General features: G+C 41.8%; 1 protein-coding gene across 1 annotated transcript; it reads right to left on the reverse strand.

The window, feature by feature from the left end:
- Nucleotides 1–654: 654 nt before the first annotated feature.
- LOC119460689 (sodium/potassium-transporting ATPase subunit beta-1-interacting protein) lies at nucleotides 655–24,121 on the reverse strand. Its single transcript, XM_037721739.2, has 6 exons — nucleotides 23,639–24,121; nucleotides 23,309–23,446; nucleotides 23,126–23,206; nucleotides 21,735–21,929; nucleotides 19,202–19,262; nucleotides 655–7,559 (listed from the first exon to the last, which is right to left on the reverse strand). Exons 1-6 carry the CDS (start codon nucleotides 23,690–23,692, stop codon nucleotides 7,099–7,101), a joined length of 990 nt encoding a protein of 329 aa, XP_037577667.1. The 5' UTR covers nucleotides 23,693–24,121; the 3' UTR covers nucleotides 655–7,098.
- Nucleotides 24,122–24,324: the final 203 nt, after the last annotated feature.

Raw genomic sequence — 24,324 nt, forward strand, 5'->3', positions numbered from 1 at the left:
AGCGATGCAAAACCTTGCTATCTTTACTCAAACTAAATCCCGGGGAAGCAGTCACGTTTAAAGCACCGTATTTGCAATCGACCGGCAAGGAGCGCGAAGCGCATTGTAAACACACACAAGCAGACACAGACACGCATGTCAGAAGTCGCACTTACCCGCGTGCTCCGAATAGCTACGAGCTGGGCGTCCGAGAGTGCAATTCGTCGCGACATAACCAAGTCAGCCAAGTCTCGAATACAAAAAGAGCGTGACGTTCAATAACCACGAGCGCACGCAGATAAACCAAGCGAATGAGTGAACCACGGCGGTACCCGACGCGCCACCTGCCAACCTACGATTTAAAACGAAACTACTGATAACTGCCAACAGATATACACGCAATCGACTACATAAGAGTCTACTCCAACGCAAAAAAAAGAAAGTCACCCTGCGCTAGCACAAACACGCGGTTTCTTTTTAAAAATTGGGACTTACACGTTAGTCAATTGTAATTAACCATAACTTCTGAAATTATCCGCGCATGAAACCGAAACTGCAAGAACTGAAACTCAAAAGATCACGCCGCTCAACGAAACACATCGATAGCGCCAGTACTGGCAATCATTCTCATCATTTTCGCTGTTTGCTCATGACGAAATTGTGCCGAGCCTTGGGTTCAAAATAAAGTACTTCTTTTTTATTTATACAGGCTGCTTTCCTTACAAACTGGCAGTGAACAAAAGCAACACTTGTACACCTGTCTACCAGCATAACAAACACACACTAAAACGAAGTATGAAGGCAAGATGCCCCATACAGTAACCACCTTTAAGCCATTCAGTGACAGAGATTCTGTCAAGTTTGCAGAATATTTATATTAATGTCTAATGGCACTACGTTTTGTTACTGGGATGCAACAATTGGCAGAGGTTGTCCCTTCAAAGTGACACAAAATGGTCTTATGGGCAACCTAAATTAAGATGAAAACTGCTGGGTTTAACTCAGACAGGTACGCAGGTCTAAAAAAAAGAAAGGAAAGGTCTTTTGAAGCTTTCCCTGTTTAAGTACATACGAGACATAAAAATGCACTAAAAGAAACACTGAACAAATATGAATAAAATCTATTGCAATTAAGAGATGTAAATTCCAGTGACGCGTGCTTGCAAATGAATTTATTTGAACCCTGAAAGGTCACAAAATTTGAAAATAAAAAGATGGAGTTAAGAGGATTAGAGTTCTAACTGTAAGAAAAGCGTCAATCAAAATCAAAGTGCCAGCCAGCAGTTTACAATATACTTTTACTTTATTTACGAGAGTTTTGCAATATCCCTATCCAAAACAGCAGTACGATTGACCTACTGATGCATGCGATATCACTTTTGCGTACACCCGGTAGTATGCGCTTGCTCTATCAGCTGCTGCTTGGAGAACTGCAATCTTTGTTGCAAACGTAAGAGTTATAAATTTGCTGTTTCATTTTCTTTTCACTCAACAATTTTCATCTTCCTTTCTTTTAATTAAAAAAAAAGGATGTGTCACTAAACAGTCACTTTTCATCTCAAGTGCCACAAATGTCATCTATATTGGTTAAGACTGACGTATCATTTCTGCATTTCACATGCACTTTAATATACAGGGCCTTAAGTAAACCTTGCTCTTAAGGCTATGGAATGTTTATCGACAAGGTTGATCAAAAAGCAATAACTCATTTACTAGCTCCAAATTTAATGTGATGTCTAGTTACAGGTGTATAAAGAGTATGAAAAACTGTGTTGGCCATGGCATAAAACTTCTCCACTATGCATATATTGGCAATGGTTCATCCTCTCCAACTATACAAATACCTTTTAGCAGTCAATTAATCTTGCACTGCTATTGAGATCACTAAGTATGTCACATGGCCACAAGCAAGATGCCATTTGTGTTCACACAGCGAGCACTTCCTCTGAAACACTTTAATTTACAAGAAATGCAAATGCAATTAAGCTCTTTACCTTGTAAAACAACAGAACCATTATCACTCACAATACCTTTATCTGAATTTTAAAGGCTTTAGGAAATCCTACATGTTGTTATGTAACTTGCATTATGATTTCTCCTATCAACAATTTCCAAAGTCTTCTACAAATAACAGCCTACGCAATTCGTTTGGCCCTTTGAGCAACAGCTTTTCAAAACCTCATCACTGTGCCAAGTTGTACGAGGGTGACAAATATAACACTGGTCGAGAGGCTCGCATGAAGCCTCAACAAATGTGGCTTTAAATAAATAAGTGCTCGTTTCAAAACGCTTTCCACACGGACAGGTCAACCAGGAATTATTTACATGAAAGCACACGGAGTCTGCAACAGTTGAAGCACAAAGCACAAACAACACGCTAGACGGCAACCTCAATGCTGACGAAAATGAACTTCACACAATCACAAATTCCTCCACTGCTTCAAGAGTCTGTCACACGCAACACTACAGTGTGAATGGGCTGCAACACAAAAGAAGGAATGCCAGCAATCACCACATTATCGGCACAAGTTTTTTCACACATTCTAAACACGACAGGTAGAGGACAACTAAGTGCTTTAAACAGGCCACCAGTTGAAACCAGAGACACCATATTACAGTCGAGCCTTGATATAATGAATTGTTGAGCACAACAAATTAAATGCAAAGCTTGTTTGGCAACACTTTATTTTATGATTCATTCTTTTTTTTTAATATTTGCTTGTGCTACGACAAAAGTAAAAATGCCGGGCACAGTATGAGGGCAACTGGTTATCTCGAAGCAATTTTTTTTATTTTTTTTTTCACAGCTAGAAATAAGCAGGCTACCAGCAAAGAGTTAAAAATTTGCAAGAGTAACTCACAAACACACCATTCTGAAATGATAACTCAAATGACTAACAAAAGCAAGTCTTCTGAGTGCCGACACAATCCATGAGCTCTCACAAAATTTGCACAGCAACGTATTACTAGTGGCTGCAACAAGCCAGCCTCTATTTTTGTGCATATTTTTCATTTTGAATTTCGAAAGCTTGTTTCAACTGCAACTTCATTATATTAAGGTTCGACTCTATTTCATATAGATTAAAATGCCACCCAACAAGTCAGTGACACAGAATAGAATATAGTAGTGCAAACACCATAGGTAGAATAAAATGCCCCTTATTGTGTCAATTGGCTTTTTCTGTCGTCCAGTTTCTTTTCATTCTACCAATTAGTAAGACACATTGTCTGAGCAATTTGACCTTGCTATTACTATAAGGTGATAAAAATCACTGGCTTGGTGGCTCTTTTGTCTGCCATATGCATCTTGAAGGACAGGGGAGTTCAGTGTCCAATGCCATTGTAAAGAAGAGGTCAAATATGCCCAAAAGCTGATAAAGACATACTGCAAACACATTGCAAAAGTATGTTCATCCTGTCAATCTCTGAACATGGCACAGGTTTATCAAATGCTGCCAAAAACCCAACGTCATCTGAATTGACAAAGCCACTGTCAAATGGAAATGCAGAACTTCACAACAGCAAATATGTCAAACAAATTTTTTCCAATACTGCAGCATCCATGACCTCTTAGCTAAAGGACACAAAATGAGAAATGGTAACACTGAAAGGTGACTTAATAGAGAGGCTTGGCACACAAAAAAATATGTCAAACAGGTTTCCTGTGCCAGGGCAAGACACCATTAAAGTGAATCAATGAGTGAAGTCCATCCAATGACATACGAGTCCTCTCCACTTCTTTGCACTGCCTTAAATTTGCGTAATGGCTCATCACAAATACAACGGTCATTGCCAAGCTCAATGACTCACCGCTAAGCAAGATTCTGATGATTTCAAACCATGAGCAGCAAACTGTAACAATCTCTCTTAAATTCACAATTACTCATTTTTCTGGTCTCCAAGCAAGTTGCACCAAGGCAGATTCACAAGGTTGAGCATTCTCAAGTTTTGTTTGTGAGGCAGTGTTTGCAGATATAAAGCTATGTCTGTTTGAGAGGAACTACTGCAAGCAGCTCATTGAATGCAGCATCTGACTGCTCCAATTCGTGCACGGATGACACCCTGACCTTTTGATTTGCGGTACCTGACAATACTGGTGTCCTAAGTACCATGTCAAAATTATCACCTGCATGTGGAAAAAGGAATAATACAAAATGGGTACAGCTATACAGGAACAAAATGTACATGACGGCACAGCCAATCGTGATACAAGAATTTTGATGGCCACACAACTAACTATTTACAAGATGCAGTCAGATGAACACACTAAGGGAGCAAAACAACACACACAATGCTAGAGTACCACTGTCTTTGGTTCTTGGAAGACTGAGGAAGACAGTCTTCTCTGAAATTGCAAGCAGCATGAAAGGAGAACACACAAACAATGCAAAGGCTGTGCATGCTAAAGTCAGGATTCACTCAAAACCATCACGATCACGAGAGACCACCTTGTCTTAGTGTCATGCAAGGTTGTATTAATGATTGCACAAGAAAACAAGTAGGAACTAGCAGAATGCCAACAACAAAAAGAAAACGAGACAGATATACGATGTTGTCAATTAATTAAAAGAAAATTGAGGCATTGGCTGCCTAGAAATAGACAGCAGCCACTGCAATGCCCAGAAAGATTACATAATATGTACATAAAATGCAGGGATGTTCAATCCCAGATATGAAAGAAGACAGATAAAAATGAAAAATGGTTTTTGTGTACGCAGCTGCTCATTTGCTCGTAAATATTAAAAAAGAAAGCTAAGGAGTAAATTTCCACATAAATCCTTGTGACCATGTCATAAATATCAAGAAAAAAAGAAACTAATAGGTGGAGTTTGCACTGTTTTGCTCCAGCAGTTCTATATGAATTAAAACTTAAGCGTTTCATGTCTCTGAATGCGTTGCTAAAGTTCCATGCCTTTCGCACGCATGTTGCAAATCTGGACATTGAGTTCACATTGGATACAAAGCCAAAATCACCAGAGTAATATCAAAGTTGGACACATACAAAAAACTGAAATAACTCGGAAGGAGGTAGAGACTGCAAATAAAGCAAATGTTTGTAAAAATTATAGACCTCCTGCTCCAAACAATAGTCAACAACTACAGCAATTAAAAGTTGATTACCCAAAAATGGCACGACAATAAGTAACACATACATTTAAAAAATCAGCTGTAACTTTCTGCAGCTTTGAGTACCAGTCAAAAACAAATATGATTCAAGATAGATTAGCCAATTACAGTCAACTCACTATGATTCAAACTCATATACACTGAGGATTCTCGTACAAAAATTTCGCAGTTTGAATAAAATTCAGTTCAAAACAGAATTACTATTTGTTATATGAAACAATGAATAAGAATAGCTACACAGACTCTACTGCTATGGACATGCAACCATGGCTGCAAACATATAGCATGAATATCAAATGCAAGCAAGTTTAGATTATTCTTGACTTATTAATGTACTCTCATCAGCAGTGCTCAGTCATGCTGCTCTGTTTATGGGAAGCAAGAATGTTCGAACTGACTGAAAGCTCTGCTTTGACTGAGAACCCTCAAAATTAACTGAAAAGAGAGCGGACCAACCAAAAGTCTGGAATATGTTTAGATAAACTAGGACTTTGAACTTTATGAGCTTGAATTACCATGAGCCGACTACGTAGCAGCATGAAAATTGCATGAACAAAGCAAATAACAGAAAATAATGGTTGAAAAGCTGCACCTACCCACTTTTAAAAAATGCCACTTCTTGTTTTCCTGCTTGCAACATTATGCCCAGACATACTCAGGCAAGTGAATGTATTTTTTGAGGCAAATATTCTCTAAACTTTGTTCTCCAATAAGAGCAGCATATGCTCTAGACTCACCAGAATAACATAGGTTTTGAAATTATGACCATGTGATCTACAGATTGGGCAGATTCATTAGCATGTTCAGGTGTTTCGTGGAACCTTCAACAGCGTCCTTTCGGTGAAAATGTAACAGGCTAAAAATGACTATGTTAAGTCATGCATGCCTGCATCATCACTGAAATACTACTGCCAAACAACCTGAAAAAAAAAAAAAGAAAATAATTATGGTGGTTTTACGTGCCAAAATCACCACCTGATTACGAGGCACGTCGTAGTGGGGGACTCCGGATTAAGTTGGACCACCTGGGATTCTTTAACGTGCACCTAAATGTAAGTACAGGGGTGTTTTCTGCATTTCGCCCCCATCGAAATGCGGTCGACGTGGCCGGGATTTCATCTCGCGACCTCAAATGCTGCAAAACCTGCAAAGGCTCAACCAAATGTCCAGTTGTGCAAGAGAGATTCAATGACATTTCACAGTTTACGAACGAGAATGCTGAGCATAGTTAGCAAGTAGGGTTGCCATTTGTAGCCATCAGAATGAAACGTATGACAGAATCAAGACTGTTTGCTACTACAAGAAATGCAGCAAGTAAAAAAAAAAATCTATGTTCCTGACAAAGTCAATTACACAAGTGCAATGCAGAAACATGGTATGGCGTGGTTGCGCTCAGGGACGTCTTGTCACAGTGTGTAGAATGCATGAAATGTTTCTTGTAAAAATGGCTGTACAGTAGGGAGACGTTTATGGCAACAAATGTTTAAAATAAAAGCATTCTGGTCAATATTTTTATCCAATGTGAGCACAGTGTAGCTGATTCGCAACAGCAATTTGCTCTCGGAAATGCATTCCAGCAGTATAAGAACAATACTAAGAGCTCCTTTCAGTGAAGTACAAGTTACAAACCATACATGAGAACAAAGGCTGCACACTGGTGAGCAGTACGAGGTATGACACTCGATTCCATCACAAATTTAAAGCTTACTAGCTAACCTCAAGCAAATACTACATGTAAGCCTAGGACATCCTATCTTCTGCTGACCTTCAGGTTAAGAGTTAGAACCTGAATACTCTATCCTACATATCACTATCTAGTTATTCATTTTATATTGCTTGCCAATGTGCATATGACAGGTTGTAGGACTGGTCAAGCACTGCTACCCAAAGACCCAGCAGAAAGGAACCAAATTTAGCCTCTCAGTACAGAGCACAGCTCTACGCGCACACACTTTTTCGCTCGCACAATGTGCACATACTGTTCAAAACAACTTATATCATTGTCTCAGAGCTGTCCACGTAGGGCTGGTGGCGCCCCCTTGTAGAGTGCCTTGTAGAAGGCAGCCCTGTGGTTGCATCATGCTGGTGGGTTGTTCGAAGAGGCCCGCTGAGGTTGGGGTTGGCCTTGCCATACAGCGAGTGGAGGCTGGTGCGGGATCCCAGGTAAACTGGGTTGCACTGACCCCCAAAGTGGGCATAGCTGTCATTGCTTGATGTGTCTAGGGACCTGTCAAGCAGACGTGTCACGGGATTCTGGTACTGTGCCTGGCCCGTCGACCGCTTGGACCGTGTTGAACGTCGCTTCACACGGCGGGGGGTCATGGGTGCACGGCCCAATCCAGAGCCCATGGAGGGACCGCCACCATCGGTGGCAGGTGGGTCAGTACGGAACTCGATGCTATAAGGCAGGCTGTTCAGCGTTTTTCTTTTGCTGTTTCTTCTTCTGGGTGCAACTGTGGCAGCAAGAAAATGGTGTGAGCAGTGTTGGAAAAACAAGCACAAAATAGGTCAGCTATGCAAATTTTGCCACGAAAGTTAAAATATCACTGAGTGCAAGAACCTGCAATACAGCCAGGAAGTGTTTATTTAGTCAGCTGATATCCTTAGACACAGTGAAACAACAAGGGACAGAAAAGGCAGTATAATGGACATGCCTTTTCGCGCATCCCTGTGCACCTCTTTAGTGTCCTTTATCTTTCCTTCTTGCCTCTTGATATCATGAAAAGACGCTCTGCAGTACAGTAACCACATTACTACAATATGACATGGTTGTAGGCAACTCCATCATTTTTGTGTGCAGGAATAACCTGAAGCTATTATCTGCACTGATGAAGGCCAGAGAAAAAGCCAAGTATACATTTCTATCATTTCTGTTGCAGTGCTCGGTCTTTCTTCTAACGAACCTGAGCTGGTTACTGTGACGAAGGCCCAGTCTGCTGCCAGAATGTTTGAAATATACCATATTTACTCGAACATGTTGCTCGGCTAGTTGGTTCATTAACTGCAGGTTTAACAGAAGTGCACACCTTAGACAGGACAATGAAACAGACACAAACAAACGCAAATTTGCTCTATTGTAATGCACTCCAATTATCAGATTTCAATGAATGCAAGAATGTAATACCCTTGCTTGTTCCCTCACCAGATTTTCATTGTAACAGACAAAAAATGCGATTCATCCTCACTTGGAAATCTAAAATAAAACTCTAGGTCAATGGAGGTGCCCGATTTGGACATCAGCTATTTATTTATTTATTTACATACCCTAAGGGCCCCTAGGGGCATTACATAGGGAGGGAATTTACACAATCCAAATTTGCATCACATACAACAGAAAAGAGAAAGGCACGCACAGAAAATCGGCACATCGTACAGTTGCAAAAAAAAGAAAAGGGAGAAAAACATCACTGCAATGCCACATGCGGCTTGGCATAACACAATTCGATAATTATGTACTCTGCTAACAAGAAATCTTACATGAATCGCGTCATAGTCCTTACATTCAAATTAATGCACATTTCTAGGTTCAAGATGGGCAAGTAGGGCTGTCTGGAAAGAATCAGTTTCCCTTATTGTCACAACGCTTTCAGGTAACGCGTTCCATTCTTTAATTGATAATAAAAGGGGGGAAGTGTGATACTTTACTGTTCTTGCAAAAATAGGTGATACCTTGTGTATGTGATCAGTACGTGTGGAAATATGATGCGCAGGAACAATGCGTGTAGCCGCGAATCCAGAGTCACCAAAATATAAAGAGTGGAGAAAAGACAGACGCAAGAACTTGCGTCTAGTGTCAAGGTTTAAAAGATTAAGTGTGCCCTTTAAAAAGGAAATGTAGGTGTATGTTGAGTACGAAGATAAAATAAACCTAGCAGCCTTATGTTGAACCGATTCCAGGCGTTTTGTAAGACTAGCGTTATTTGGATGCCATATGATTGATGCATACTCTAAAGAAGACCTTATTAGGGATGTGTACGCATGCATTTTTGTTTCCGAGTTTGCGAGTGATAGTCAGTGCTTAAGCAGGCCCACCTTTTTAGAGGCTTTTTTCGTGACATAATCTACGTGTTTGTCCCAAGTTAAGTCAGATGTGAAAAATACTCCCAAATATTAAAAACACTCAACCTGTTTTATCAGAGTATTGTCAATCGTATAAAGATTACGGGGCGTGTTAGTGAGAGTGGAAAAAAAAAAACGCGTTCCGTTTTTCCTATATTAATTTCCATCTGCCATAGATAGCACCATTCGGTCAACTTGACTAGGTCGGCCTGCAAGGCGTTTACATCAGGTTGAGAAGCTATTTGCCTATAAATTACACAATCGTCTGCAAAGAGTCTCATAGTTGAGCTAATATTTAACGCGATGACATTAATATAAATTTAAAAAAGAAGGGGACCCAGCACAGATCTCTGCAGTACCCCGGACAAGACAGACGTGGTACTTGACCGCCATTAATTAATTATGACACGTTGGTAACGGATAGATAAAAAAATTTTAATCCACGTGATATAAACCTGATACTACTGTTCAGTGAGATACTCATTTTTCAAGCCTGTTCTTCTCACCATCTGGTATGTTATGCAAGTGAAAAACCTATCTTTAGTTTACACCCTGTTGGATACCAGATGCAGCATCTCCACATACATTTACAAAGTCACTATCTCCTCATATTGCAGCGTCCCTATCGGTGCCCAGTCATACGCTGGCAGTAACGAAGACGACGACCGACACACTCGAGAGTGCGAGCACTTCCTAGAGAGAGACGAAGAGGAAGACGCTCAATAACACTCCTGTGCTTGGTGAACTGCGAAACTTGTGGAGGTGCTGGGTAGTACACCATCATCTCATGATCCCAACGACTCCTCCTTCAAGCAGCCCTACATCCAGCCCTACATCCACGTGTGGAGACACCTGTCCACCGCACAAGCCATCGTCTGCAAGGTCCGAGCCCTGAATTTGGTGCGTTGCAAGACCCCTCTCTGTCAACGGCTACTCCTGCTCAAGAAATGGCATCGGCAAGCAGCCCAACACAGGTGACAGTTCAAAACCTTGGAGTTCCTGAACCCTTTCATGGCGACGTGTATGAGAATGCAGAAGACTGGCTGGAGCAATACGAACGGGTAGCTAAGTCAAATCACTAGCACCCTGACGAGAAGCTCTCCATGTATACTTTGCCCTCGAAGGTAGTGCGAGAACGTGGTTCCACAACCGCGAGGGAAGTCTGACAACATGGGACGAGTTTTCCCACCAGCTACTCGAGACCTTCCGCAACATCAATCGACGTGAAACCGCGCAACGCCTTCTTGAGGCATGAATCCAGAAGCCAAATGAGGCTGTCACCATGTTAACCGAGGACATGGCGCGCTTGTTCCGCCAGCATGCCCGAGTCTAAGAAGGTGAGCCATGCTTTGCATGGCGTCAAAGAACAGCTCTTCGCTGGCCTAGTGCTCCACCCACCGACAACAGTGGACGAGATCATCAAGGAGGCCACTGTAATGGAGGCCACACAGCGCCGTACGCTCGCAAAAAGTCCATTCCCAATATGAGAACTTTGCAGCACTCTCAAAGCCAACGGCTCAATCATTATAGAAAAGTCCGCACCGGTGTCAACTAAAGCCATCACTTCGTGCCTGCTTTACGGCGCAAGGCGAAGCAACGGCTGATAACTGAAGCACGTGCACTTGTTGTCGATGTTGGCCTAAGTTTAATGCCGGAGGAGAAACATCACCTTCTGGAATAGCTGGACCAGTTTAAGGACTGCTTCTCCTCAACGTCACGCGTGGGCCAAACACCACCGACTAAACATTGCATCATTACCAAGAAGACAGCACACACCCCATTCGGCAGAATCCGTACCGTGTAACACAGAAAGAATGCGAGGCGATACAACAGGAGGTCAGGAAGACGTTAGAGGATGAAGTAATTCAGCCTTCGAAAAGCCCATCGGCATCACCTTTGGTGCTCGCACAAAAGAAAGATGGTAGCCTACAGTTCTGCATTGATTATCAGAAGCTAAACCGTGTAAAAAAAAAGATTTTTATCCCTTGCCACGAATTGATGATTCTTTGGACAGGCTACGGTTTTTTCTCGTCTATGGACCTAAAGAGTGGATACTGGCAAACAGAAGTTGATGAGCGTGACCAAGAGAAGACTGCTTTCATTACGCTTGATGGGCTTTACGAATTCAAGGTCCTCCCCTTCGGCTTATGCTAAGCCACAGCCACGTTTCAAAGGCTAATGAATATTGTTCCTTCTGGCCTCAAATGGAAGACTTGTTTGGTATGCCTTGACGATATGATTGTTTTTTCTGCCACGGCTACTCTCAGTTCTCCAGGTCATAAAATTAGCCGGACTCACATTAAAAGCAGAAAAATGCCACTTTAGCTTTGAAGAACTTCAGTTCTTGGGTCATGTGGTCAGTCACGAAGGTGTTAGACCCGACCCCGATAAAATTGCTGCCGTCGCAAAGTTTCTGAGGCCTACAGATAGGAAGGCAGTCAGACGTTTCCTGGGTCTCTGCACATATTACCGGCAATTCATCATGGAATTTGCACGTATCGCCTCTCCGCTGACCTAGCTTACAAGACAAGACGTTGGATTTGTATGGGAGAGGAAAAATAAGCGGCATTTAACGAATTACGGCACTGCCTGCAAACTCCACCGGTGCTCGTTCACTTTGACAAGGACGCACCAACAGCGATCCATACAGATGCCAGCAATGTGGGTCTACCGCCTTTCTCATTTAGTGGCAAGACAGCGCCGAGCGAGTTATCGCCTATGCGAGCCGAATGTTGTCACGTGCCGAATCCAACTACTCAACCACGGAGAAGGAGTGCCTGGCTGTAGTATGAGCAGTCACGAAGTTTCATCCGTACTTATACGGCCACGCTTTTTAAGTAATAAGCGAACACCACTCACTTTGTTGGTTGACCAACATGAAAGACCCATCCGGACATTTGGCACGCTCGAGCTTACGGCTGCAGGAGTACGACATGATAGTAATCTATTAATCCGGAAGGCAGCATTTAGATACCAACTGCCTCTCAAGAGCGCCGATTGACTCGCGAAGCACAGACGATAATGAATGCATGGCATTTTTAGGAGTTGTTGATGCGGCCGCCATCTCGGACACAAGACAACCAAGTGCTCAACTGACTGATTAAATTCGTGAAAGGGCGAACTCGAAGTGTGCCGAAAGTATCTTCAACGGATCTCCCGTCATTTTCTATAATTAACGGCATTCTCTATCGAAAGAACTTCTCAACAGGAAAGAGCTATCTTATAGTCGTTCCCAAAAGCCTTCGCAATGAAATCTTGCAGGCCTGCCACGACAAGGCCACCACAGGCCACCTCGGCTACACGAGAACGTTGGCACGAATCAGAGACAAATACTACTGGCCAAAGCTCGCAGCAGATGTGAAGCATTACATTCAAACCTGCATTGACTGCCAGCAACGCAAAGTGCCCCCGACTAAACCAGCCGGACAATCACATCCCGTTATAGTGCCAGAAACATCATTTGCCCAAGTTGGAATGGACCTTCTCGGCCTATTTCCATTGTCTGACAGCGAAGACAAATGGGTGATAGTTGCAACAAACTACCTCACCCAATACGCAGAAATGAAGGCAATCCCGCGTGGCACTGCAGCTGAGGCAGCACAATTTTTTATTGAGAACATAGTCCTGAGGCATGGAGCTCCAGCGTCCATAATAACTGACAGAGGAACCGCATTCACAGCTGAGCTTCTGTGCACTGTACTCACACTCAGTGGCACTGCACATAGGAGGACAACAGCCTACCACCCACAAACCAATCGGATTACAGAACACCTCAACAAGACTATTGCAGACATGCTCTCCATGTACGTCGACGTGGAACATAAGAACTGGGACAAGATTTTCCCATACGTCACTTTCGTGTATAATATGGCACACCAAGAAACAGCGAGAATGATGCCACTCAGCCTCCTTAACGGTTGAAAAGTTACAACTATGCTGAATGCTATGCTCCCCCATAATTACAGCGATACGGAGGATGACGCCGCTGATTTCACTCTGGCGTGCCGAGGAAGCACGACAGCTCGCACGTGTAAGAATAGCTAGCCAGCAAGAGCGTGGCACCCGACGGTATAATCCCCGCCATTGTTTCGTCGTCTATCAAGCCGGCAAAAGGGTGTGGGACTCCTGTACAATGCCGGGGCCTGTCCAAGAATCTTTTACAACAGTTCTTCGGACTGTACAAGGTGCTGGGCCGTCTTAGTGACGTCAACTACAAGGTGGTTGTTGTTAGCCCATCTTGTTCAAGACGCCGTCACCATTCGCCTGAGACAGTGCACATCGTTTGCATGAAACCGTACATTTCCGCGTGATATGGACGCTGACTCGCTGGCTGCGCATCAACTACTATTTGGCGAGCATCGGGACGATGCTCGCGCTGGAGGGAGGATAATGCCGCGTCCCTATCAGTGCCCAGCTATACGCTGGCGGTAACAAAGACGACGACCAAGATGTTCAAGAGTGTGAGCACTTCCTAGAGACAAGGAGGAAGACACTCCTGAGAGTCTCTCTCTCGGAACCCTTTATTCGAGTACGACGGAGTACTTCTCGTACCTGTCAATAAAGCTCCTGTGCTCGGTGAACTGCAACAATATTTTGTATGGTAAAAACTGCCTTTTTTACATAAACACACATGAATACACAGCATAACACAGATGAATACACAGCATGGTGTGTTATTTTGCTATGTTGACGCTAGATCATGGATTTTCATGTCATTTTGTGGGATTCAAAATGCACTTTAGGTTGCTTTTCATTCTCTGTGACGACATAATGGCCTATAACAAATTAGTGTCAATTTATTCGAAAGCTGGTGGGAAGAATAACATTAAACCACCTTCATACAGTTCCGCATGCATGTGACAATTTCGAGAAGGTTTGAAGCAATGTGCAATATAATTTACAAGGTATCTCGGAAGGTGATATCCAGTGATGTTGAAGTTTCAGTTCCAGCAGGAGCATGCAGCACCTGCATTATGTCAAAACCCGGCCTTCAAGATTGGAGCAATGAGATTTGGACACCGCCCATTGTGTTTTTCATTTCACACTCGATTCTAATGCGAATTTCATATTTCAGTGAATCTTTTGGGGGAAAATAGCGTCAGAATCGAGTAACTGCGGCAGTCATTTCTTGCTCATTCGAACACACATGTGCACTAGTACATCATGCCAACAGATGCTGAAGAGAGTACAATTCAACTGCAGTCATTCGACCAATCAGGCATTGATCGTGTACAAGCAAGTTGTCTTGACACAGCAATATCCAGTCAATGGCACAAAGGCAGTCTGCACTGAACCCAAAAGTGCTCAATGATATGTTCACCCACCTCTCTCTTAATTAAAAACTAAGTGAAATTCAACCTGAACATTCCTTCTATGAATGTAAACACTTACACATGCTCTTGTATAGTTGCACTGTTAAATGCCAACAGAAACGAAATTTCATTTTGTTGCTAAATTGGTTATAAATTAATGGTATATCGTGTACCAGTATAGTAGTAGTTAGTAGTAGACTTCCATTAATTAGACTGTGGTTAATTCAATTTGTTGTTTATTTCGACCCCGACCTAAGGTCCTGGCTGGCACCCATGCATCTCTACGGGCCCAAACTTTAATTATTTCGATCCTAAAATTGGCCTTCGCCGGATAATTCGAACTTGAACATTCAGCACGCACACACCTGACCCCTATCGTGACCTCGATAGTGACCCCTATAGTGGCAGCATCTGTTCTGGCTGAGCTTAAGGATCAGTGAATGTACTCTCATCTCTCGTTAAAAATGCCAATTTCTGGCTCACCTTAGGTAGATATTCAAGCAATAATCATAGCTCACAATACCTGACATTATTTACCTGATTCTAACGCATACCTTTCCTTTATTTTTTTAAAAGAGTACTGGGCTGGAAATTGCCTACGCAGTGCAGTTGGGCACGAAACCAAAACTGCCTTCGCAGTGGTTGCATGCTTTATTGCATAACACGGATGTATGCGGTGGAGCCGACTTTAGAAACAGTGTGGTGAAGCTGACTTTAGAAAACCGGCTGCCTTTGTGCAACAATATTTCTTGCTAAAAAATCAGGTACATGTTAGATTTCCTTGTTTAGGAGCTTTAATATCATTCCTACGTTAGTTTTCTACTTTGGACACATCTTGTTTAACTTGACCCTCTGGATAATTCAATCAACTTCAGTCCTGTCAGGGTCAAAATAACGGAAGTCCACTGTATACTATCAAAGCAATCTTGCCAAAGCTGCAGGGCTAGTAATTTTTTTATTCTTTTTATTAACAGCCTTTCAACAGCACCCTATCAGACGAAGTGGGCAGCTGGTGGTTAGCAGATGTGATGCAAGTCAGATATTGAACACATGAGGCAGCGCCTGATCTCAAATGTCAGGCCTAGGTGCCGCACGGGTTTTCAATGTCCTGGGTTTAGTTCCGGTGAGCAGCATGGCAGCATCCTTTTTTAGCTTCAGTTTTAAAAACATCTTAATCACCAGGTAAAAATGTGTCGGGTAGGTTAATGCCATCAACCAGAACCTTGCGTATATAGATGTTATTCCCAAGCCATTTCACTTCTGCCACAGTGCTCAAGAGTTTGGGTGTAACACTACACTGTGAAGAGAAAAGTAAATTGAAAGTTAGTTTTGCGCAGCACGGTGAGTTGTTAGTAGGTGACACAAGCACGCAAGAAAGGACACCCATCCCAAGCACAAGAAACAAGAGAAGAGAGAAGGAGAGAATACATACATTGTGTTCTGCATGCGACATGGCTTTGGCGGTGTTATATATGCCGAGTAAGTGTCAAAGCCCCCAATGAAATCAACTGAAAAAGTAGAGAGGGATGTGATATTCTAACAGACTTTCTAATTCACAGAGCTCACATACAACTTGCAAGGCTAATACCAGTGCCACATGGGCAAGTTTCTCTGCATTAAGAGCCAATGTTTTTATGTTTTTTAATGCTGTTAACATATTTTCGTGTATTACACCCCACAGACGTTCAAAAAGTTACAGTGAAACAGTAGGTGTTTGCTATAAATGAATTTAGCCTTGTAGAGTGGCTTTATGGCAACACACAGCTCTGTTGAATGTGCTATAAATGCACACAACTTATGCCTTACAATGCAGCTTCACTGTGATATGCTTCACATCGCTCTGAAACCGCACCCCATCTAAACAAGGAGCAGCAGTGAAGAAAGACAACAATCATTGCGTTTTATTATTCTTATTCTGCATACAAAAGTATGCATGTCGTTGTATATGCAGGTTTAACTACGGGAGTTACCCAGGCACAGATTTCTTTCTTCTACAGAATTTATATTCAGGTTTAGTTTATACTAATATGTACAGGTGCACACACAGGTGAAAATACGGTATTCTTGGGAGTAAATGATGGTGGAATCGCAAGTTTCAGAAAATGGCACTGTTTACATTTAACAAAGGTGCTAACAGTGACATGAAACAGTCACTACATTTTCATGTCTCTCTCTGCCCCTTGGATAAACCACCATTTTTTAAACACAGGGCTTGTGCTTGGCAAAGAGATTCTCATGCACAGTGCTTTATTTGCTTTTTTGAGGATGCTGTCTTCTGCTAAGAGAAGCTTGGTGGTCAAATGATGTTTTTTCTGAGGTACGAGATGGTTGACTCAAGAGGTGCCTGTAGTCTTAAGAATGTTCAGCGGAGATTCTGAACTGTCCCTATCCTTTTTGACAAAAAGAAAAGCACTTAAATAGCATCAAATTAAGAATTTTCGCAATACACTTGTCTCCTACTATCATCAAACTATCTTGCTCAAGACCAATTGTGAGAAAGTATACAGGTTTGACAGCCAAATACAGAGCTGACCAAACTTCTAAATGCGAGTAAGATGCTAATAAATTTATCTCTATGGCAGCATTAGGCACTTAATGCCATTTTACGTACCCATGTAGAATCAGTCAAGGTATTAGGAGACAGTTACCACAGTACAAAGGGAAAAAAGAAAAAAGAAAAAAAAAGTGTGTTAATGACAGTCTGGCAGCAGACTTTCATTAGTTTAGCAAGCTATCAAACATAAGGTCAAGAATACTGACTGTTAAGTACACACTCGCTCCAGAGACATCCCTTATTCAACACCACTTTTGGTCACTCCAATTCATGTTCCTGTGAACCTTTACCTTGTCTGTTAATTAATTAAACATGACAAGATTGACACATCTCGCTCAATTTCAAAAGCACTTTCTCCTTAATTTTTTCAGACTTCAGATCTCTGACCTTACATTTAGCCCTTCAAGTGCCGTGCTCGACTACGCTCGTCTTGCCACCGATGCACATCCCTGGCTGTACCTGAGATAATTTATGGACATGAAACATCTATAGCCCGGTGGCGCCATCTACTCAGAAGTTTACAAAAATTTTATGGTAGGTTCTGTTTTTTATACGACAGATGGCGCAACAGAACTTATCGACTGACTGTCGGTATCGTTCGCATCTCAAATTTTCCGACGTGGCAAACCAGTGCAAAAAGCCCATGTGTATTTTGAACAATGCAGAAATTAAAGAACTTTTTATGAACTCTGATTCGGAGGATATTGATGTTGATTACAAGATGTCTTCAAGGGACAATGACAGCGACGAGGATATATTGCCCGAGAAGGAATTACTATTTTAATGATTTAGATCTTTGTTTGAATTTTAAGATTGAAACATTTTTAAAATGTTTAACAACATATCGCTTATAAACAGCCTTTGAATTTAAAGCCCGCTATTGTGTTACTTTCACAGAAATTGAAATTGTTGCCCCCCCCCCCCCCCACCTCAGAAATACAACATTCCCCAAAGCGTTAATCACATTACTATTTATGAAAATGTTATTAAAGCTTTCTCTAATTTATTGGATGCCTCAACATCCAGCAGAAACCATCTTCTTCTTAGAGTTAAAACAAACTAAAGAATAAGACTACTGCCAGTTTGAATGCAGAGATCTCACTCTGTGCTTACAAACACTATGTTTTAAAACTGACAATTATTATTGAACAGGGGAGACAAAAGAGGAAAAATCTATAGGCTGCCAGTATCGTTGCAAAAAGCCCTTGTGTATATATAACATGCAAGTGTATATGCTGCTGCCAAAGTCTTTCATTCTCGTCCAAGAGAAGAATTAATTGAAATGGCAAACACTGTTTGTTAAGCTTCTCTTCAATTAAGACAGCCCGTACATTTGCATACAGTCGAAATCGAAACAAAAGCTGTAAAAAATGAGATAATTTTAAAATTTACACGTTTGTTGGTACTTATTGGATTAATTTAACTTATACCATATTTATTCATTTATAAGTATGCAGATTGTACAGTACAGTATATAGTATAGTAAACTTAAGTATGCACACTAATACAAGGCGATATAGAGTAGCCAAAGAATTATTCAGACATGGCGAGGATTGCCCGAAATACCGTATAATCTAAAATTTCTGTAATAATTGGTGGAGGTTATATATGTGAATTTCGAGGTGTGACTTCTCGGCAGTGCATGCCGTGCTGCTGTAAAGGAAGATCATAAGCCGCAAAATTCGCGCTGCCATGAAGTCGCACATCAAGGCGAAATTTGCATATAACTCGCACCCCACTTTTACAGCTAAATTTTTAAAATTCTCGGTCCGGGTTACACACGCAAAAATATGGTACTGCCTCACCTTCCAGGGTTTATTAGTTGCTACAATTTGCGCTGCTGTCTCAAATCTGGATCAGCAAAATATGGCACTGCAGCCTCGCATATTAGGCCGGGGGCTGACTTTGAGGATAAAGATTCCCAGAAAAAATCTCACCTTATATTCGAATAAATATGGTACTTGGATGTAGAGTTCCCGTATACTTGATGAATAGCTACACAGTGATGCCAGACTGCATTTTCAATTAACAAAATGTTAGAAGTGTTCCTGTGTATTTTTGGGGGGATTGAGATTTACAATGTTGGTGACACATCAGCTAAGAAGTCATAATAGTTTGTGTGAATGTAATGCACACGACTATCATCCCTGAGAAAATGTTTCAAACTTACATGAATCATCTTCCTGAGTGTAAAGGTAGATCAGGTAGCAGCCTCCAACAAAGCCCACAAACTGCAGAGCAAATACAAATGAAATTCAGTTTATAGGCACCAACAATGCTGAGCTTGTCATTGCATTGAAAGACATTACACAGCTCTACCAATTGACAAGTGCCCTACTGTAGGAAATACAAGTGGCACCTTCTGTTTCTCTACATTATTCAGTGATAAGCTTAACCGTCCAAGGGCCGTCTTTTAGTTTTCTAGAAACATCAAAACAATGTAGTTACCCCTTTATGGATGAGTGCTGTCGACAGGCAACACACACCAGAAATAATGTTTTTCTTGCTGAGTTACATCATTGAAAACAGAGTTTCTCACTAAATGTCTTCGGCCGACATTAAATGACAGGCGTCAAGAGTCATTTGTTGGTTTAGAGCAGCAAAACAGGATGAGGAAGAAGTTTGGCACATGACTCGCTTTCTTTTGAAAGCATGGTCAGAGGAGATTAATGGACGCAAGATCTCTGGCTGTAGTGGTACATAACCCATGTAATGTAAAGCAAATGCAATATATACCTATGGTACACATATGACAACAGCACGTAATTATTAAAAAGCTTGCCTTGAGCACACGCCTTTTGCGGGATACGTACGCACTTTATTAAAAATGGCTTATTTTTAGACGCAGCACTCAAGAAGCAGCAGCAAAGTTTCAACAGCTGAGATGGACCAGCAAAGCATTGTTTTATATCACAGAAACTGTTTCAGCGACTTTGCTGTTGCAGATTTCACACTGCTTCAGGAACTTGTCTGCATTGAACTTGCTCAAAGCAAGCATCCCTCTTGCACACTTTCACCATAGGAAAATTTCCACCAGGAGGTTCAGAGACTGACAAGCAAAACGTTTTGGCTAACAGCATTTTTCGTAACGTAATCCCAAGTTCTTAAATTCCACAAAAAATTTGGAATTTCTGCGCTAACTCTGCTTTAGTGCCATTTAACTTGTTAGCACCCTGGTCCCAAGGAGCGAGCTTATCGCACAATGGAATTTTAGTGCCCCCTTGGTTTACAGAGACGATGCCTCATTACTCTAGTGCCATTCAACTTATTTTACACAATAAACATCATCAAACACATAAACATTACACATAAACATTACACAAACAACCGAGTTCTATAATAAAACTACCAGAGGGAGATCTTGTGCTGCGATCATGCAGCTACTCTGTAATCTGTGATCTTTGTGCTGATGCCATCAGAAGTCCTTATGGAGTTAATGATTGTGGCTTGTTTTTTTCTAAAATTTCAAAGCAATCATGTTTCTTAACCCTTTGAGGGTAGATTTTTTTTTTTTTTTCCAAATGCGACCTCCCAGGGTCGAATATATTTATTGCAGATTTAAAATCTCCAGACTGGCCTATTTCGGAAAAAAATGTACCGCAATTTTTTTGGTGTGACCATTTTCCCATATGTAAACACGCATTATTTATTCATGAATACAGATGGGCTTCCATAAATACATTTATTAACAATAGAAAAGTACATACACTGAAAGAGATATATTCTGATTTGGCAAAGTGAGTCCATATTGGAGGAATCTCTGCTCGACTCACTTTCAGCAGAGGAACCAGCACACACGCCCATAGCACAATTGAATCGTGTACCAGAGCCCACGCAAGAAAACTCGATGGTTGTGCGCCCATCAGAAAAACCAAACGAGTCAGAAACTTGCAGTAATCCTTCGTTCCATCGCCAACGAAGGGCAATCAGCTTTTGCGAGCCGAGTCTCAATAAAAGAAATGCAGGCATGGGAGCATCATTTGCCTACGGTGGCATCATTTGTATATGCTAGTGCCTGCCTGTGCACAGATGTAATCGCACCCCTGTGAGCAACAGACGGGCGAGCATCTAGCAGTGACCCTTCGAGAGATGAAAAACCTGATAGACATCAGTTTTTAAGAGCGCAACAAACAGAAACAGCCCGCGAGACAAAACTAAAACTAACAGCAGCGCACATCCGCACACACGGATGCAGGAGCTGTCGCTGAAACACAACCATAAAGAAGCTGTGGAATGAAAACCAAGAGACTACGGAGCAACCCAAAAATTACTTGTATCCACATAGAGTGGCAACACTTGCTAGGCAACAAAGAATAGAAAAAAATGGCACATTTTTCAAACCTACAGTCAGCGCCGTAAATGTACGGCATTGACCATCAAAGGGTTAATGCATGAAGGAAATGAGTCTCTGTACACACAAATAACCACTGCAAATCACTGCATTTACAGCCCAATATTTTGTTGAAAATGACTAATTTGCAAAGCAACATGGCCATTTGAAGCCAGAAGGTTTAAGTACAATGGCAAAGCATTGTAATACCCATAATTCTGACGCTGGTTCAACTGCCACACCTGTAGCGCTTATAGACAGAAGCACATATTAAATTTTTCTAGCAAGTTTTGAAGGAACCTTTATGTAGCCTACAATGTAGCATTGCCTTGTTTCAAGAACATGGAGAGAAATGGGTGTGTGGCATGCTTACCGCTAGCAGGCACTGCACGCCAGCTTGAATGCACTCAACATAGTAGTATGCAAGTAGGCATCCCGTCACTGATACAGGCCTGGTGACAGCCAAGATGTCATCGGAAGAGCTGTAGTTGAAGATGGCCACACAACCAAAGCCGTTCGCCTCCCACCAACTCCGGCTTCCAGTGCCCATATTCAGAATGCTAGAATCCTGAGAACAAACAACAATCAAGGCACTTTTTGCTGTACGTCAACACTGCAAAATGTTTTCTTGACTCGTTGGTTCATAATAAAGTATGCAAAAACATGCACACTAAAGACAAAGATGAAGAATGAGTGCACAGGTCAGGTGCTATGCATTAGCATCTGTCTTTTGCTAAACAAGAGGAAAATGTCCTTTTGATTAAGAATGGAACTAGCTCACACCAGTGCTTCCACTATGGCTTGTGAGGAGGTGTACTGCAGTTCGAGGTCATTCTCAGAAGTCATGATACAATGACACGAGAGCTAATGAACACATATTATATCAAGAGGGGTGACATGCATTAGTGTCGCTTCCGTTGCACTTTACAAGAGCAAGTTTCTAGATATGGCTGTGTGATAGTGCTTCATATATTTCTTGTTTGCTCTCATTGGATCTGCGCATCCAAGCAGTCAATGCATGAGCTCTTGTTGTCCATCTTATCTTTTACCTGTTTATCTTTCGTGCCACTAGCATCAACAGCTATGCACCAACTAGCCCAACATCGTACTTTGCTAATATTGGAGTCTGCCCCAGCCCAACAAATTGTGTGAGAACAACATACAGGAGGCATAATGCTGTGTTCTAACTGTATTTGTCTGTGATGCAGCAAGGAAGATTCATCAGCCGATGCACTTGTGCAGAGCATGAGCCTCTCCCAGCTGCACAAAGTGTGCATGCCATCAATTAAATATTGTAACAAAATCTTTCTTGTGTACGCTAGCTATAAAACATCAAAATGTGATAAGGGACGCATCATTTTTCTTAAGAGGGAGAATTTATTGTTACAGCATTACTCATAATGCCATATAAATCATCTACCAGGCATTATTTACCCCTTTATTATAATGGTAATTTCATAGCAAAGGTGTTCGTCGTAAAATTCAATCCAATTGTTGGCCGCGTATGACAGCCTATTTAGCTGGCAAACAAGAGTAGCACGAAGGAAACAAAAGCAGACAAAAAATGCACACCTTGGTAACCGAGACAAATGGACAGAAATATTTCAACAATAGAATGCATTATTTAGAACAATTAACGCCAGCCCATATCCCAAACAAACAACAATGCATACAAACAATGCATCTTTTGTTATTGGAGTGTATCCACTAGCATGTGTACTAGTTTAGGTTTTTAAGTGCTGAATCGCAGCAAGTTGCTCTTACCCTGTTCAGGGCGCCGATTTCCATGTAAATGCAGATGACAAAAAGATTCCATCCAATCCACAAGAGTGTCCAGATGATGTACTGCAATGAAAATTTCATACCCCCATTGATTTCATACGCCCATCTCTATCTGAAGACACTATACATCGGCGCTTGTTGGACAAAATGCTTCAATACACTCACGGCAACAACATATCTTGGCCGGTAGTGGTACGTTCCGAAGAAACCGAAGATGACGAATATGATCTGGAAGAAGTTCGCCAGGATCGGCGCCCACATGTACCCCAAGAAGTCGAAGACTTGGCGTTGGAATGTTGCGATCTGCACAAAGACGACTCTTCGCGCTCAGAACACGCAGCGCAACGCATGAGCGCCCAAATAAAATAAACAAAAATTATAGCTAGCTAAGTCGAAAACAAAAACAAGCAATTCCCTGGGCTACTTTTACACAGCTGCGTGATAAGGCCGCAGCGTTTATCTGATTACGTGAAAGGTGATGGTCGGTCAACTTACCAGCTGAATGATGCAAATCGCCAAGACAAGGATCCTTGCGCCGCAGCAAGACATACTTTGCCGCCAATAACCAAACAGTGTCTAACTCTCCATAGTCACAACAGCGTGGATATACAGCGAAAAACAATTCTTTGATGCGGCCTCAACCGCAGCACTGCAGATGACACTAACATGGCAACCACCGCATCACAAATTCACGTCACATACTATATTTGTCCCGGCACTTTAGAGTTTCCAGTGACAAAGAGAAGTACCGATTGAGAGGCATCATTTCTTAGAGCGCTGAAAAAATTCCAGACTTGTTTTCTCCAACACTGGTTGGTAGAAAAAGCACAAAAGCACGACACAAAACAGAACGCCGTGTACACAACAGTCAACTTCAGACCAATGAGCATGCGCGGAAGAGCGAAAGAAATGCGAAGCGACGGCGTCGCCGTCTAGAACAAAATATGTTGGATAAAAGAAAGACTGTTGCGAAATGATCTGTGTTCAATAGAAAGCCTGAGAACATTATCCTTGTGTTATACCAAACAAAAATTTTGATAAGTACAAAGATGATACAGTACCTAAAATCACGATACCCAAATCTAGGCGTGCTCAATTAGCGCAACTTGTCAGCAGCCTGTTGGCTACCATGTGAAAGTTTATTTCTTGCACCTTCTTTCTGTTTCTCTCTCTCTCTCTCT

Source organism: Dermacentor silvarum, chromosome 8, assembly GCF_013339745.2.
Source record: "Dermacentor silvarum isolate Dsil-2018 chromosome 8, BIME_Dsil_1.4, whole genome shotgun sequence".
Taxonomy (NCBI): domain Eukaryota; kingdom Metazoa; phylum Arthropoda; class Arachnida; order Ixodida; family Ixodidae; genus Dermacentor; species Dermacentor silvarum.

Bases quoted from the DNA above. Each gene is read 5' to 3' on its own strand.
- LOC119460689 (XM_037721739.2), bottom strand. From the start codon at position 23,692: ATGTCTTGCTGCGGCGCAAGGATCCTTGTCTTGGCGATTTGCATCATT. The intron at 23,207-23,308 runs GTGAGTGTATTG...TTTTCATTGCAG, and splicing joins GGCCAAGATATGTTGTTGCC to TACATCATCTGGACACTCTT. The intron at 19,263-21,734 runs GTAAGCATGCCA...TTTGCTCTGCAG, and splicing joins GCGTGCAGTGCCTGCTAGCG to TTTGTGGGCTTTGTTGGAGG.